Here is a 17,178-nt window from a genome sequence, read left to right as displayed (position 1 = left end):
TCGGTGACTTTGAGAACTTCATCTCACGGACCTCACACCCTTGTCAGTGGAGAGAGAGACCTTGCAGGGGGAAAGATTGATACCGTTCTGAAATATTTATGTATTAGTAGATTGATTCAGACTCAGTGAAATATGCTTAATATTAGAATAGCGCCATTCTGATTGCCATTTAATAAATTGCATTCCCGATTATTCACATAGCATGCAGTCATCTTGTCCCAATGAGTCAGTGTGGAGTTATTTGATAAAAATAAAATAAAAATCAGTACATTTTCTAGTGATATGGGCCTGATAAGACAACTGTATTCTGCTAAGACGCAACTTCCTTTAGCCTACATGCAGCTCTAGAAAGACTGCATTTTGTCATTGAAAAGATGAACATGAACATCTTTCTAAACATGAATGATTATGGTCAACTGAATGTGGTAGAATGATGCTAATTAGGATAACTGAAAATGGCACTCTCTCTCTCACTGTCGAGTGTTAACATTATATATCCAATAGGGTCTTGATCCTGGGGTGTTTCTAACCAGGCGTCTTCTGCCGGCATGAAGCAGCGCGAGTCAATCCAACTTGTTGGGGATAAGGCAGCACTGCAGCATACATCACATTTGCATATCCTGAGTCGCTTTGATGCATCTTGAAATGCAAGTCTAGCCTATTAATATTTGAGAAGGAGAGTGCATGAAAATCAACATTTTTGTTACATTAAATTAACACGTGTTCTTCTCCTGTTCTGCATGGTTCATTAGAGAACACTATTCTGTCAGCAGAGATGAGGAGGCAGCCGTGTGATTTGTTGTGATCACACTGGAGCCATTAAACAACACGTTGCATATTATACATCTGTTTCATGTTCTCAACGATACTGTTTATCTTCCTATCATAGATCATTACTGAGCGCCCTAAAATCAGGGTCATCCTGGAATGATCTCAGGTGATAACGTTGATTTTAGTCGATGGAGATGAATGCTGAAAATGCAATATTCCAAATATTATGCAATATTATAAAATGGCATTTCTCCTGATAGTGAGTAATTGGTCAAATGATTGACTATGAATGAATGAATGATCCATACCTGCCCAAACAGTAGCTTGAATGAATACTGCTTGAAGTCCTATAGTTCCCAAAATAATGCACCTCCTCCTCCACAGAAATGACATCTGAAAGGCATGGTCTGGAGGATGACTTTGAAGAATTGCAGAGGAACCATAAAGAAAGAAAATAACAAACTGCAACTTATTATGTGGCAGGAAACAGAGGACGGGACCCTTGAACTGTTGGCGGTTGGAAAACCAATTCATTATGACATTTTGTGTTGATGGTAAGGACTTTACAAACATGTTAATTATAGATAATAGCAGCATGGGAGGGGACATGTGCGTAGCATATTTGATCTTTGAAATGAAATAATGTTTTTTACCCAACTGTAAGGGCCTTGTGAAGAAGTTGAGGTTTCGAACGTGATTATTTAGGTTTGTCTTTTACACAAAACACATGAGTTGTCATGAAGTCAGGCTATTCCATCACTGTATAACTGCTCCCTATAGCATAGACCCAAACAGGTTGAAGTTAACAATGGGAAACATGACTGTGCTTTGTAGTTCAAAGCGTGCCAAACATGACTTGTAAATGGGTTACTGCTCTGAGGTACTGCATGTGATATATCACATCCTGACCACTAGCCAAGCTCACTGAAACATGTCATCTTTTAGTTGAGAATCAAAACATCTCGTCTTGAGGGGTATGATATAGTTATAAAACATCTTTATACAGTTTGTCAAAAGGATTTGTGCATTCTTGTATGAGTCCAATACCCAATCATAAGTCATCCTTTTCAGAAAGCTAAAGGGTAAATTGATCTGAGGTTGCTGCAACAAAATAAATGTTCATAATTGTAGGAAACATGAGGGGCCTAAAAAGAACTAAATTCACTAACCTCACCCAGTATGTGAAAACGACATGTATGTACCCATAATGGTTTACTTGGGTAAACACCTTTCTGCATAATGTAGTTATCCACAGGACTTCCATTATGTACTTCTATGGCCAGTTTCTTTCCATAGTTTAAATAGTTTATGATGTTACCTAACTAATGAACTCATGATAATACTTTGAACAAAGTTAGTGCTCAGCTGTATTGACTTTACAGTGAACACAAAAGTATTATATTGAAGTGCTACAGCATCCTGATTGATAATAATTTGACATCCTTGTGAATGTATTAGACTTTTTTTTGGACTGTATAATGTATATAGGTATATACACACAGTACCAGTGAAAAGTTTGGACACACATTCTCCTTCAATTGAATGGGAAGGTGTGTCCAAACTTTTGACGGGTACTGTGTATTGTATATACAATAGTGATGTTATTATGTACAACAACAATGTACAAGGTGTGGAGGCACCTTGAAAGTAGACCATGGTGCATGATGGTAGGTCTTTACTGAGGCAGGGTGAAGCTGGTGCTCTCCCACATAGGCGGTGGGCCGAAGCTGTCTATCTGCTCTCGTTTGTGAAATGATCGATCTACAACTACAGACTAGTTGATTTTTTCATATAAGCTAAATAGGTTTTTTTGGAACATGTTTCCGTCTGTTGGCAGCCTATTTTCGAACGACGTTTTATGAAAAGTAAACTTACGATCCATAAGTTAATAAGGAGAATGATTGGGGCTACTATGCCGCTAACCAATCAAAACCCGTTAAAGCGTCACCTGAATTGACGTCTGCCAATGATATTCCTTCAAAATACGGATCTATGAAGTAAACAATGTATTATCTGGAAAGACCAGAAGACTGAGTTGTTTCGGATAACTTTACTGTCAAGTAATGTTTCAGGTAAGATTTGCATGTCATACTAATTCATATCACATATTAATGAACAAGTCCATGTCATGTTGTGTCAATACAAACATGTTCTAATATGCTATTTTACTGAAAGATCCGACCTAATGTCACCCGCGATTGTGAAGCTAATTAATTAACAAGCTAGATCTAACTTTAAAGGCTACGATAGCTAAGTTACTAATGTCAACTATGTCTATTCTCAATAATTTCAGTAATAATTGTGCCAAATTGGGACCAGTAACATTAACTTGTGTGTGAGTATGTTATATGTGTGTAACACTGACACATCCTCCACGCAGCTCCTCAACGTGAGCGTGAGCCAACCATAAAGACTCAACATCCACAAAACCAACCGCGCTTAATTATTAATGAATGACAAGTTATGTAATTAACTCAGGCTTCATTTGCATACATGCAAATCATCTTTATCCCAATTGGACCTGTAAAGTGGGACAGTCTGTTCTCATTAGCTGACCCAAATCTCTTGTAACTCTACATTTCATCAAAGTTTAGTAAGGATCTAATATTTCCTTTTAAGTTAACAGAGAACGACTGATTAATCATGTTTAAATAAGGAGAGCTACATGCTATGTCTAATTATATAGCGATTGGGACGTCAAATATCTGGATTGAACTACTTACGGACACACATTTGTCAATCTCTACAAACAAAAAGGTTAATTAGGCTATATCATCATAATTAACATTGTCATCGTTTCGGTTTTTGTCTAACACACATGAACATACAGTACCAGCCAAAAGTTCAAACTTTTGACTGGTGGTACTGTACACCAAAGCTTGCTTTTTACAATATCATGCTATCCAATAGTCCATGTTTATTTTTTCGTGTGTAGGAACATTTGCTCTAGGAAGGGCATCCAAGATGTTGGCTCAAACTTTCAAATACATTCATAAACACCTTTTTTGATCTCTTATGTTTATAGAAAAAACAAAAACTTGTTTTGAGTTTCCCCTCAGTCTTCAGAAGAACGTTCTCCAGTCGTGAACTCACCTGTGGTTTGTGCTCAAATTATATTTTTTACTCTTTCTTCTCTTTCTACAATTTTTTAGCACACACTAACAAGTGTCTGAGGCTCTCTGTCGGTCCCTGTGGAGCCCCATGGATGAACCTCATTGGTGGAGCTTCCATGAACTATATAACTGGAATAACAATTAATATTATTAGGCCGAGTTGCTCTCAACTTCGTCTTATTGCAGCATCTATCTCCGTTATCTCAGTGCCTTAGGTTGGTACACATTGGCCCTCCATGGGTGTTCAACACCCCAAAACCCCAAAACCCCAAACGCAAAAAACCAAAGGTGCATGAGCCTCAATAAAACGATATCAAATGTTAATGTTCTGCAATAACTAACACTGCAATACACGCCTGGTTCTTCCCTTTCTTTCTTTTCCGCCAGTTTCGCTTTAATTTGATGTGAAAGGTGCTCTGCTAAGAGGCTTCCAAAATTAGTGAAACTGCCGGATCAAAGGAGAGGCCCTGGGGCATGCGCTCCGTCTCACAAACACAAAAGGCCCGACTCACTGTAGGTATTCATAATGGCTACCGTTTAAGAGAACCTGGGAGTAATTTATTGTTTCGTTTACCTCAGCAATTTGTTTGAGCATTCACACTCAATCATTTACGTACAGTGTGTGCAGAACAACTGTTTACCCCCCCCCCCTCCCCTCGCCCCCCTATCTAATATTAATACAGTATGTGCACCTTAAATGAGGCTTTATTGCAATAAACTCAATGTTTTTGTGTCTACTGCATGTTATATGCAACTCACGAAGGAAAAGCTTATTGTTTAAAAGAGCATATTTTGGAGGTGTCATCTTACCCATGTTGAGAACAAATAAAAAAATAAAATGCTCGACTTTTTTCTAAGGACTTATTGCTGTTCCATCTGTTCTTTCATATCACAGCATCGGCATGTTGGAGAGAATATTCAGAGATTTCTTAACTGTTCAATAATTAAACGCCACCCCATCCCTTATTAAAGCAAGTATATTGAACCTGGGATGATAAAAGAGCATAAAATACCATTTTGGAATCAAAGTGTCTTTTGTATTGGATCCCTCGGTTCAGCAAATGTACAGTCAGGATCCCTATAGTGTGTAAGACAGAGGAGGTACTGTCTGCTTTCATTGTAATAGCCGGGTCATGAGCCGTTCATGACAAGTTACTAAATCATCTGATATGCAAAAAAATAAGAGTCCTGGGGAATAAGAGTTTGATATTTTCCCCCCACAAGTATATGAAGTGAGAGCTGTAAGGAGGCCCCTGAGGAGGAGGCTTATAAAGGAGATGGAGAACAGAAGACGATTAACTTTGGTTTGACATCTGACCACAATGGGTATAGGCGAGTCAAACCACTCGATGTGCTGCCTTATATCGCCTTTAGAAAAGGTTTGTGATCATACCATGAAACCGAAGTCATTTAGGTTCTACAAGATGTTCATGAACCACCTGAATATAGACATTTCCGATGAGATCAAGTTGGATTACAGATCTGAGTCCCACTGACAGAATATTTATTGTACCGTTGCAGACGCACGCAACTGTCCTTTCAGCTTTTAAATTATTCATTTGAAGTCTAATAAATGTGCAAATGTTCCAATGTTATACCGAGATGAAAGGTATTATCTCCCCAAAGTGCAGCATGATATCTACTGGGGGATGTGGTGAATTGTTGTTTTGTTTGTTGTGTTGGTGGTGGTTCATCGGAGAAGACTTCCTGGGTGCCAAAGAGAAACATTTAGTAAAGGATTAATATGTGAGGCCTTGATTACGTTTAACAGAACAGGACATCATTAGCATAATAGGCCCTCTACCATTCCCTTTGAAGTCCGGAGCATGGAATAACAAATGTTTATTAACCAGCAGCCAAACGTCAATAAATGGAAATGCCACAATCCTCGGCGGAGAGGGCCTGGGTGAATTTCTGCAGGAGATGGGGAAAAAACAGCCAATTTTTATTGCAAAATAAGCAGAATAGCGGATGTGATGGGTCTTATACCCACCAGGGCTAGCCGGCACTCTGGGGCCCTCCCTCCCCCCCTCCCTCCCTCCCTCCCCCCACCCCTCCTCTCAGTGCAGGAGATGGGACGGAGGGAGAGGGGATATGGCAGCTCCCACTGTGGAGCTCAGGGGAGGTGCATCCCCTCTCACAGGTGTGTTCAAAGCCCCCCATGCAACCGACAACGCCAAGTAATTACTCTCCAATTAACGATAAAGATCTCACAGGGGAGGGAGCCACAGAGCAGCCTCCTCTAACAGTATAGCATGGCATTGTATCGGAATAACCTATACCATAACATTAAGCAGCGAAACAAGTAGTATGAGTAACACTTTGTTATAGAATTTACAACCTTCTGGTATGATTCAGAAGTTCAATATAATATATGCCTCCGAGGGTTATTTTACCATTACAAAAGAACGAAATCCATGATTTAAAGATATGATTTCTATGCTTCAGATACACCAATGTTATTACTACCCCACCACCCTCTCAGTTGGAAATGTAGAGACATTGAATTAAAAATGCCCTTTTGATGGGAGAAGCTTTGAACTAAAGAAACATTTCAAGAAGCATTTTTTGGTATTGAAAGTTCACCTCCTTGGGTTTGAACCCACCAGAAGTTTGATTCCCTTTTCAAATAATAGAATGAAATGTAAGAGGTTAAAGCAATCAATATGGATGTTCAAAGGGAATGAGTGAGTGGACATGTTGTACTTTTTCTTTTGTACATGGTTAGCATGAAGAGAAGGTACCAGTAGTACCGTGCACGTTGACTAAAGAGAAAGACAGTTTAAGTGATCCTGTCTCTCTCCAACACACAGTCAACCATGCATGATATTCAACTGTTATCCACTGAATTTTTTAAATCATCAAACTGATGCTTTAAGTCATTTATTTCATTTGTTCTGAGATGTACTGTAACTGTATGAATCCAGTATGAGACAGCCTTGGTCTGAATATCTCAGTACTGCCGGCATCATTTTTTAAAGACTAGAATTGGCCAAACAACTACTGTATATCTGTTTTATATACTTCCCCTGCTTTTATATTGTATTGTATTGCTTGTATATGTTTTTGTCATGTTGTAAAGCACTTTGAGCTGCATTTCTTGTATGAAAAGTGCTATATAAATAAAGCTTTACTTACTTACTTATTTACTCTTTGGAGAGCACATACATTCACCTCCTCTTGTAGCTATTGTAAATGTACCGAAATGTTTTTTTAAATGTTGAAACTATATTTTTGTCTTGTTGAAACGGGTTAATAGACTATTCTTTAAATATTGTTTAGGGTTAGTATCAGTTTGTTTTCAGTTACTGTATGTATGCACCATACATTCTCTGACAAAATATTTGATGAGCCAAAATGTCATGTTAATATCTTTAATATTTACATTTAAAAAAATTCTCATTGTGCAACCAGCCCACGCCATCCAGAAAATATTATGTTAAAGGTTTCTTCCCCAATGTTGTAAGCAAAAATAAAATCCATTTGGCAAGCTGACAAAAGACTGGCAGTGCTAGGAAGACACAAATATTATACTTCAAGTGATTTGGTGTAAGAATATCATCTGAGTTTTGACAAAAATACAATCGACATGACACATTTTCAGTACCTTATCATGTTCATTTCAGCCTTTCAGTTGGTGAATACTTTCACATATCTTTCTTTTTTTTTGTTGAAAAAATACAAGTTCCCACCAAAATTTTTAGATCACACTGCAAGTCAAAGCATAACACAAAATATGTGTTTTTCAATTCTTCACTATGATACAGTATTATGTTAAAAGTGCAATATAAAACATTTTCTATTAATGAGATCAACATTTTTGTTAGAGACTTCAAAAGTTAATATGCACAGCAGCTTCCACAGCAAAGACCTCCATTTTCCTAAGAAAATAGTTTACTTTGTGAACGTGAATGAATGGTTACTGTGAATGCGTTACTGAGTGGATCCTGTGTGTGCCACCGAGTGCAGGGTTAGATGTTTGCTAACGTTCCTCTACTGTATAACAGCGTAACTGTCAGAATCAAACAAAGTCCTTCTCCCTTCAAGAATCCAGGTTGTGTGGGTTGTCGTCGTGGAATAGCACCTCAGTGTCCAGAAACAGCTTTGGCTGCGGGGGGAGAATCGACAACACAAAGACGTTACTGAAGGAGGAATATGAGACGCCAGAGTTTCAAGCTTGGATGGAAGATTTGAGGTGAAATTAAGAATATTTATTTAGCTGGAATTCAATGGTTCAATTCAATGGTTTTATTAGCATGGTGTGGTGTGGTCTTTTTCAATATAATTGATACTTAAATGCACACATAATGTGCACTATTATTATTATATTATGCACATGAAAGCTAGTATGCCTGACACCTAACCCTGCTAATAGCATGACTCTATTGAATTCCAGTCTAAGTATATGCTATGGGTAAGGCACAGAGTTTTCCTGACCACGTGACCTAATCAGGAAGAAATGGGCCTAATATTTTTCCTGGTCAGGTGAAACTCCTAGCCCTACTCAAGGATAAAGGCTATTACCACAAACAGATCCCAGACCAAGGACCATACAGTACATACAACACACAGGAACTGCGTCACACAGTAAAAACACACCTTTAAGAAGTAACACTTGGAAACCATGAGAAAAAACACCCCAAAAAGCCAAGCCGTGATAAAAAAGAGGTCTATGGAATGAATGGTTTTGTACCTTACTACCTGGTAGACTGGTAAACATTCTCCTCTCTCTGTCTCTCTGCACAGCATGTCACATAATGGAGGAATGTGGTGTTAAATGCCTCAGCTCACGTTCAGACTCAAACCATCTAGTTTTCATCATGACAAAATAAAAGCCACAGTATGAAATCCAAACGACAACAACAAACTCATACAGCAAACATGCGACAGCCGTGTGACACCGATTCAGTGGACACAGCTTGTTCTTTCAGTGCCGACTACAGGCTTTGACAGTCGGTAGCCATGGCCTTGTAAGCCTACAGTTATAAAACTCTTGTGAATGATCTTATAGAAACTATCAGAGTTACTTTATCAGAGTTACATTTCCAGTCAGATATAGAATACTGCGTGTACGAGTAGACTGGATGTTTTAACGGCTGTGCACACTGAATCATCTCTGACCACACCGAATCATCTCCAGCCCGCTATGAATCATCTCATAGATCACACGTGTCATAACGTCATAAGCTGCACACACACGCACACGGACGAGAAGATGGACGAGGAGGAGAGAGGACGTGGTGGGGAGCCGAGGGTTTATCACCGACAGGGAGGAAATGACACTGAACAGTCACAAAGACAGGCATGCAGAGACGCATTGACTGGAACACTCAACCGACAGGAAATTAGGATAGCACAATGGACGAGGCTGTGACAATGGGGCGGCTGTGGCGCAGGAGGTAGAGCCGGCGTCTAATGATCGTAAGGTCAGCAGATTGGCCGTTCGATCCCCGGCTGGCCAGGTGTCCTCGGGCAAGACACTGAGCCCCAAATTGCTCCCAATGAGCAGGCCGGTGCCTTGCATGGTAGCTTGCCACCATTGGTGTGAGAATGTTTGTGTGAATGGGTGAATGAGAGGCCGTTGTAAAGCGCTTTGGAATAAGACGCTATATAAGTGCAGTCCATTTACCATTACCATACAAGGGAGGGGGCTGGGGTCAGGGACACCTAATACTCAACGTGGTGGTGCATGAGTGAGCTAGATGGGGAACCAGAGATTAAACAGGGCCCAAAACTAGCCGGACATACAAAGCACAAGCAAAATAATGGTCTGGCTTGGTGTACTGGTGGTTATTACATCAGATTCCAAACTGAAACAGCAGTGTTGAGTTAAGTCTCCTCTCTGTGTGTTAGTGAATTGTGTTCCCAGGCTATACAGATGGAGGGCTAGCTGGTGTTGTGGAATGCAGCTGTGAAGACTGATGCACTATCAAAGTGTCTGGTGTCTTCCTCTTTTGTTAATGGACCTATCGCTAAGCCACGCCCCGAAATAGAAATTGTCCAATCATATCACAGCAAAAGTCACGACAGGCAGAAAACTCGGACAAACAACTCGCTAATATCTGATGGTGAAAACCTTCTTGATGAAATATTCTTGCCATCTTTAAAAAACATGTCTATTACTTACTGTGGTAAATCAGAAATCAGAAATTTGACAACTCCCACCATTGTAAGTAATTGAATGTCATTCAGTCACGGTCGGTCAGTCAGTCACTGTCAGTGAAGTGTTGTTTGTTTGTCCGAGTTTTCAAAGGGGGCGTGGCTTAGCGATAGGTCCATTACAAACAATGCACAAGTATTAGCCTTTGTTTCTCCCCCAACACCACAGCCTCCTGCCCCGCCCCCCCCCGCCCCCAATACACATGTTGGCAAAGTTAAAGTTAAAAGAAAAAAAAAGACAAACACAATTTGAAGACAATTAGAACAGTGGGATGAGCAGGTTGCCTGCTGGTGTTTAAGATGATGATGATAAGATGATGATAAGATGATGATAATGAGAGTAGAGGGGGTCCTGCACCCCTCTACCCCCCCCTCCCCCTCCCCCCTCCCCTATGTGAGGTGAGTGCCTCCTTTGGAACCACAACAAAGCAGCAGACATGCAGTGTGGCGCGTGAAAGCACAGAGAAGCGTAACGTGTGGAAGGATTAGCAACGCCCAGAAAAAAGTACATTAGTGCCTTAAAAACATGCGGTTAGTCCTTACTTTGTTTGCTCTGATTAGACAAACGTGTAGTGAAATCCGTTGCTTAGAGGAGGAGGGGGAGGTGCCTGAGAGACAGGAGGAAGAGGAAGAGGAGGTGGAGGTGGAGGAGGAGGAGGAGGAGCAGGAGGAAGCGGAGGAGGAGGAGGAGGTGGAGGAGGAGGGATGGTGGGGATGTTAGCCGGAAGTGGCACTACAGAGGAGAAGAAGAAGAGGAAGAGGAAGAGGGAGAAAACAACATTAGTCACAGGAGGTGTTTGACTACACAGCTACTTAGGGAGAGCATTCTGACCCATCCTCGCCAAGGCTGAGGGGTTAAAATTGGGGATGGGGATGGGGCTGGGGCTGGGGATGGGGATGGGGCTGGGGCTGGGGCTGGGGCTGGGGCTGGGGCTGGGGCTGGGGCTGGGGCTGGGGATGGGGCTGGGGCTGGGGCTGGGGCTGGGGCTGGGGCTGGGGCTAGGCTGGGGCTGGGGCTGGGGCTGGGGCTAGGCTGGGGTTGAGGTTGGGGTTGAGGTTGGGGCTGGGGCTGGACCTAAGTCAGGTGGGCAGAGCCACTTCCCCCCATCTTCAACAACACGACACATCTCCAACTTAGACTTGCTTTGTTTACCTCTAGTGCATACTGTAGTTCACCAACAACCAGTGATCCTGTGCACACAAACACGGCACCATCAGGTGTCAAGAGTTCTTTAATGTCGTCGTTATAAAAACATAATGTAATCCTCTGCAATAAAAAGTCGACTTTTAAAGTAGACATACCTTACTTTTACATAAAAGGGAGAGACGTTTTCTTTTGATTGATTTGCTCTGTATGTCCTACGTGACATTCCCTGACATTTTCTCTACGCATACGGAAATATTCATATAATTGTTGACTCTAGCCCTAGAGTGCATATTAAGCATCCCCGTCACATTCTGACGGAATGAGTGTAAGCCTGTGTGACAAGAGAAGAGAGACAGAGCGATAGAGAGGGGGAGAGAGAAAGAGAGAAAGAAAGAGAGAGAGAGAGAGAGGGTACTCAGAGCTAGTCCCTCTGAAGAGCTGCTGCTGAGGCTAGAAGAGTGAACCTGCCTGTCTGACTGCAGTCGAGATGAAAAGTAAACTGACTCTCTTTTATGAGGGGTTCAGAAAGCGTGTTCAAAGAGCAGCAGCACACACGCGGTGCAGGAGGAGAGAGAGAGAGAGAGAGAGAGAGAGAGAGAGAGAGAGAGAGAGAGAAAGAGAGAGAGAGAGCCTAGTTAAGCAGAGTTAAACTGGGTCATTGATCAACACCACAAAACAGCCTCATCAAGAGATTCCTCCCCCCCTCGACTGAAAGCTTTGACACGGATCACAATTAGCCCCGTCTTTGCTCATCAGATCCCCCGCTAACAAGGCGTAACAGTTCAGTTGTTAGGGAGACGAACGCCCGCCCTGATCGCCACGGCGGCTATCTCTGCACCTTTTTCTTCTTCTTCTTCCCTCTCTTTCTTCTCCTCCGTCATCGCCACGTCTAGCAAACTCTTGAAGTCTGAGAGCTTCCCTCTCCTGTATCCCCTCGGCAGGTATCCGGAGGATGTCAATGTGATGTGCGAAGGGAGGATTTTGACCGATATTCAGTCAGACATATACTTTTAAGATAATGATTTGTTGGAGAGAGCGTGAGGCCCGGGCGATGGTGAACATCTACAGAGAGGAACGCCATCAGTGTCTTCAAAAAAATCTAGTGTATGAACCTCAAAGCAATGTCTAAGTACTCCATCAGAAGTTTTACACGGTTATGTGGACTGATTGACAGCGGGTTCTGATAGCAGGTTCAATACAGTTCAGGGGAGATTTTTAAAGAGTTGTGTTGGCGAGAGGCTTCAGAAAGTGAAAGACCAGATCAATCGAACTTCAGAAAAGTGGATGACCAATCGCTTTTCTTTCATTCTCTGTAGTGATGTGTTTTCCCTGGCCCCTGGCATACAGTTGTATGTGTGTGTGTGTGTGTGTGTCAATATCACTCAACCTGCTGCAGAGAGGAAGAGAAAGCGAGAGAGAGAGAGAGAGAGAGCGAGAGAGAGAGAGAGAGAAAGAGAGAAAGAGAGAGAGAGAGAGAAAGAGAGCGAGAGAGAGAGAAAGAGAGAGAGAGAGAGAGAGAGAGAGAGAGAGAGAGAGAGAGAGAGAGAGAGAGAGAGAGAGAGAGAGAAAGAGAGAGAGAGAGTACAGTACTACACTTTGGGAAAGTGTGAAGTGTGTCCAGAATTTTGACTGGTACTGTATGTGTGTGTGTGTGTGTGTGTGTGTGTGTGTGTGTGTGTGTATGGATTACCTGCCACCTGTTTGCTCTTGAGCGAGGCCTCGGAGGCCAGGGCGTAGGACATGGTGATGATCCTCTCCTGCTGCTGCAGGGCCGAGTCCAGCTCCCCCAGGCCCGCATGATCCAGCTTGGCCACCGGGGGAGCTATGTTCTGAACACTGACACACAGGAGGGTGCACACACACACACACAAACACACAGAGACACACACACACACACACACACACACACACACACACACACAGAGAGACACACACATACACACACACACGCACACAGATACAGACACACAGACACACACACGCACAGACACACAGTTACAAAGATACACATTTACACACTATACACCATCTGTTATGACCTCTGTAGCTAGTTCACCTGGAGTAGCTAGTTCACCCAGAGTAGCTAGTTCACCCAGAGTAGCTAGTTCACCCAGAGTAGCTAGTTCACCCAGAGTAGCTAGTTCACACAGAGTAGCTAGTTCACACAGAGTAGCTAGTTCACCCAGAGTAGCTAGTTCACCCAGAGTAGCTAGTTCACACAGAGTAGCTAGTTCACACAGAGTAGCTAGTTCACCTGGACTATTGAACCCAGAGTAGCTACTAGCTAGCTCACCTGGACTTGGCCAGGATGCTCTTGATGCGCTCCATGTTCCGATACCGGGCCTCTACTTCCTGTGGGCTGAGGGGCTCCTCGGGCTCCGAGTCCACGTAGCGCTCTGGGATACACACCTTCTGAGGTTTGGACAGCTGCACACACACACACACACACACACACACACACACACACACAGATAAGTTTCACCATACAGTAAGTCACATCTATAACCAGACATACCACAGAAGCTGTCAGAATATCTCCATGTTACAGTACATTGTTAAAATATAATGTCACACATTGTATCAACACTTTAGTGCTGGCTGAGAAGGTGTTAAGGTGAAGCTTTAGACTGTAGTGATGGAGGAGACATGTTATGTGTCAGGCTGTACATAGCGTAATTAACCTTAATGTGAAACTCTGCGTGCGTTCATAAATTCACTCAGAGCGCCGGAGCGCACACTGGGTTTAACGTCATAAAGGGACCAAGTCATTCGATTGGACAAGAGGCATTCCATGAGTGCTGATCAGATTTCCAGAGCGAATTTACGAACGCAGCCTCTGTAGTGAGTTCGGGATGGGGGGATGGGGGGTGTGGTGGTGGTGGTATGTACCTCTCGGCTGAGGTCCAGGTCGTAGTCTAGGGGCTCCAGGTCTGCCTCCCGCGTGGGCGTGGAGCGGAGGGTCAGCCACTCGTCTGAGTGGGAGCGGGGTCTCTCCCGGTGCTCGGCCGGCCCCTCGGCCCCCTGGACCACCCCCCGAGACTCCTCCCCCTGCACCGCCCGCTCCAGCAGCTGCAGGTCAAACTCCTGCTCTCGCTTCCACTGGAGACACACACACACACACACACAGACGACAGTTACCTTCCACTGGAGACACACACACACATGACAGTTACCTTCCCAAAGACACACACACACACACACAAGCACGCAACAACAGTTACCTTTCGAGGACATGCCGGACTCACACACAAGCACGCATGCGCACACTTGCACACATACACACTCAAACACACACAAGCACGCACGCAGACACACGCACACACACGGGCACACATGCAGACACACGCACGCACAGACGCACACACAAGCACACACACACAGTTACCGTCTGAACAGAGTCACAACTCCTGCTCTACAGAAGGGTAAAGTCAGCAACACTACTTCCACACGCGGTCTTCTCCTACTTTCCACACGTTGACACCAGTGTGCACGGCTCCACTATTCCCAGTTGTCATGGTAGCACAGAAACTGTGTTTTCGGTGCAGGTACAGTGTGAGAGGTCCCGTGTTCTCATACCACAACATGCATGGTCACTCCGCGAGCTCAGGGGTGGGGGAGAGGATGGGAGGAGGAAGGGAGGAGAGGGATCCATCTACATGCATGCTTGGTCCCAGACGTCATTGTGCTGACTGGACAAAAATACTGAATGCCCACTGCAGGAATAACACACACATATATCTATATGTATAATATACAGTATTTATAAGACAGATGGAATAGAGAAAAAACAACATGGCAAGCATGTATTTATTAGCAAAGTGTTTGTTTATTTCCTTCTTTTCAAACCTCAACAGTGAAGATGTGAGAGAGAGCAGGGGGGCCTCGTAGCTGACACTCTGCTAGCAGACAAACAGATAAGGAGCTAGCATACAGTAGTAGTGTCTTTAAATCGCTTCAGTTCTGATCTGACTAAGTGGTTCGTATCGTTATTGGCACATGGATACATGTCATGTTATATACACCGCTTAAACTCTCAAGGAGTTGAAAGTGGTGATAAGGCCTTACAGGTCACCACAAACACCACAAAGGACACATCTGTGGTAACTCCTTGTCAGCATGTACAACGGTTTATCAGCTACAACTGAATGACATATCCTACGCTTGAATGATCATTTCTAGCAAAAAGAAATCAGAGAATAAATAGTTTTATTGTATTCAAAAGATTAGCCAATCTATGCTCACGAACGATGAGTCAGCAGATCACGAAGATAATCCGTCAAAAATCATTGTTTTTGAACATACATTTTTAAACATTTGTTTTGTTTGAAACTTTTGACGTTTGAACATTAATTTGGTAGTACTGTACATGTCCACACACTCGTCATGATTATTAGAGAGTATGATATTTTAGACAGTCAGTTGAAATAAATAATGTTTTAGTGTAATTGCGGGATTTGCATGTCATGTTTTTTGTCTGAGCAGCACAACGACACCTTGGTTAGAGAGATCTACGGTCTGGGAGGAGGAGATGGATGGCATTAGTACCCTAGCGAAGCGCTAGGGAAGACCGTAGAGGTAGAGGGGACACAGAGACACAGAGACACTGCCGTGTAGCATGAGAGGTCGTCATGACGTTAGTTAGGTCAGAGCAGGACACAGCGCGGCAGATGAGCGTTAGCTGCTACACTTAGAGTAGGGCCCTACTTAACTAGCATTTGAGCTAACGTTACAGAAATGCTGAAAGTACACAGAGTACACAGAGTGGGGGGGGGGCGAGAGGAGGGATATGAGGGTTGGAGAGAGAAGAGGAGAATGGGGAATGGTGAGAGGGGAGTGGAGAGAGAGAGAGAAGAGAATGGGGAATGGTGAGAGGGGAGTGGAGAGAGCGAGAGAGAAGAGGAGAGCGGGGAGTGGAGAGAGAGAGAGAAGAGGGAGAGAGAATAAGGGGAAGAGGTGAAGAGGGAGAGGGTAAATAGGGTCATGCTGTAAACAATATTGGATGGTTATTGGCGTTTACACCTCAGTAAGGGGGGATGGTTCAGAGTAACAAATGAATCACCATCAAAGCAGCAGAAAGCTCTGATTTACTCAAGCAGAATCACGGCACGACTAATAATTCATCTCGGAGGAGATATCTCACAACAAGAAAGCGAGGCACGAAGAAAGATGGGCCCGTTTCACACGTTACGGATTAGAGGTGTGATTGTGAGGTCACAAAACACTGGTGCCGTGGATTTCTTTACAACACACGTTTTAAATATCGTTTCGCAATCGTTTCGCAAAGTAGCATTACAAACGATAAGGGGTAAGAAGGACATCTGTAATCAAGAGGGCTGAACCCCACATAGTCTGTCCTTTCAGCTAGGCATATTCAGTGTCTTTCACAAGGCAAGAAACAGGAACAGGTGTAATTCCACCTGCGGTTTCACACACACCGCCAAAAACCACCACGTCTACCACCTCTGTCTGTCACGCCACCACAGCTGTCTCTCTCCAGGTACCCCGTAGCGACCCACTTACCTGTAGCGCCGGCTCGCCAAGATCGAAGGCCCTAGAAACCACACAACTTGTACTACAACAACAACTCATAAAGCAGATGTACAGTATTAGTGACCGCATGCATGGTTTAGGATCCGCATGCATGGTTTAGGATCCGCATGCACAGTTTAAGACCCGCATGCACCGTTCGCTTGGCGTCATGCAGTGACGACGCGGTGCGTCTCATCGCCAACGTACTGAGCCCAGGTCTGCAGAGAGGGGGCGCGGCGTGGAGGTGGAGCCACCGGAGGAGGAGGAGGAGGAGGAGAAGGGCGCGGGGGCGGCGGCGGATCGGTACGATGAAGAGGAGGCCTGACGCTCGCCCTGGCTCAGGGTCCTCTTGCGCTGGCGGACCAGGGCCTTCTGGTGCCTCTTCATCCTCTCCAGCTGCTCCTCGGCGCTCATCCTCCCCCTCAGCTGCTGCTGCAGGGGCTCCCCGGAGTACAGGCG

General features: G+C 43.8%; 1 protein-coding gene across 1 annotated transcript in view; it reads right to left on the bottom strand.

Annotated features, from left to right (window-relative positions):
• Nucleotides 1-10,523: 10,523 nt before the first annotated feature.
• The window catches only part of plekha7b (pleckstrin homology domain containing, family A member 7b), a 106,953-nt gene continuing 100,298 nt past the window's right edge, over nucleotides 10,524-17,178 (bottom strand). Inside the window, 5 exon segments of the mRNA XM_080529855.1 lie at nucleotides 10,524-10,776; nucleotides 12,881-13,026; nucleotides 13,484-13,617; nucleotides 14,080-14,289; nucleotides 16,927-17,178. The exon segment at nucleotides 16,927-17,178 is cut by the window's right edge and continues 24 nt beyond it. Coding sequence (XP_080385981.1) covers nucleotides 10,601-10,776; nucleotides 12,881-13,026; nucleotides 13,484-13,617; nucleotides 14,080-14,289; nucleotides 16,927-17,178 — 918 coding nt within the window. The 3' untranslated portion in view covers nucleotides 10,524-10,600.

The sequence above is a fragment of the Nansenia antarctica genome, assembly GCF_963989245.1.
Source record: "Nansenia antarctica genome assembly, chromosome: 4".
Lineage (NCBI taxonomy): Eukaryota > Metazoa > Chordata > Actinopteri > Argentiniformes > Microstomatidae > Nansenia > Nansenia antarctica.
Note: the sequence above shows the minus strand (reverse complement) of the source record. Positions and strands in the feature narration are given on the sequence as shown.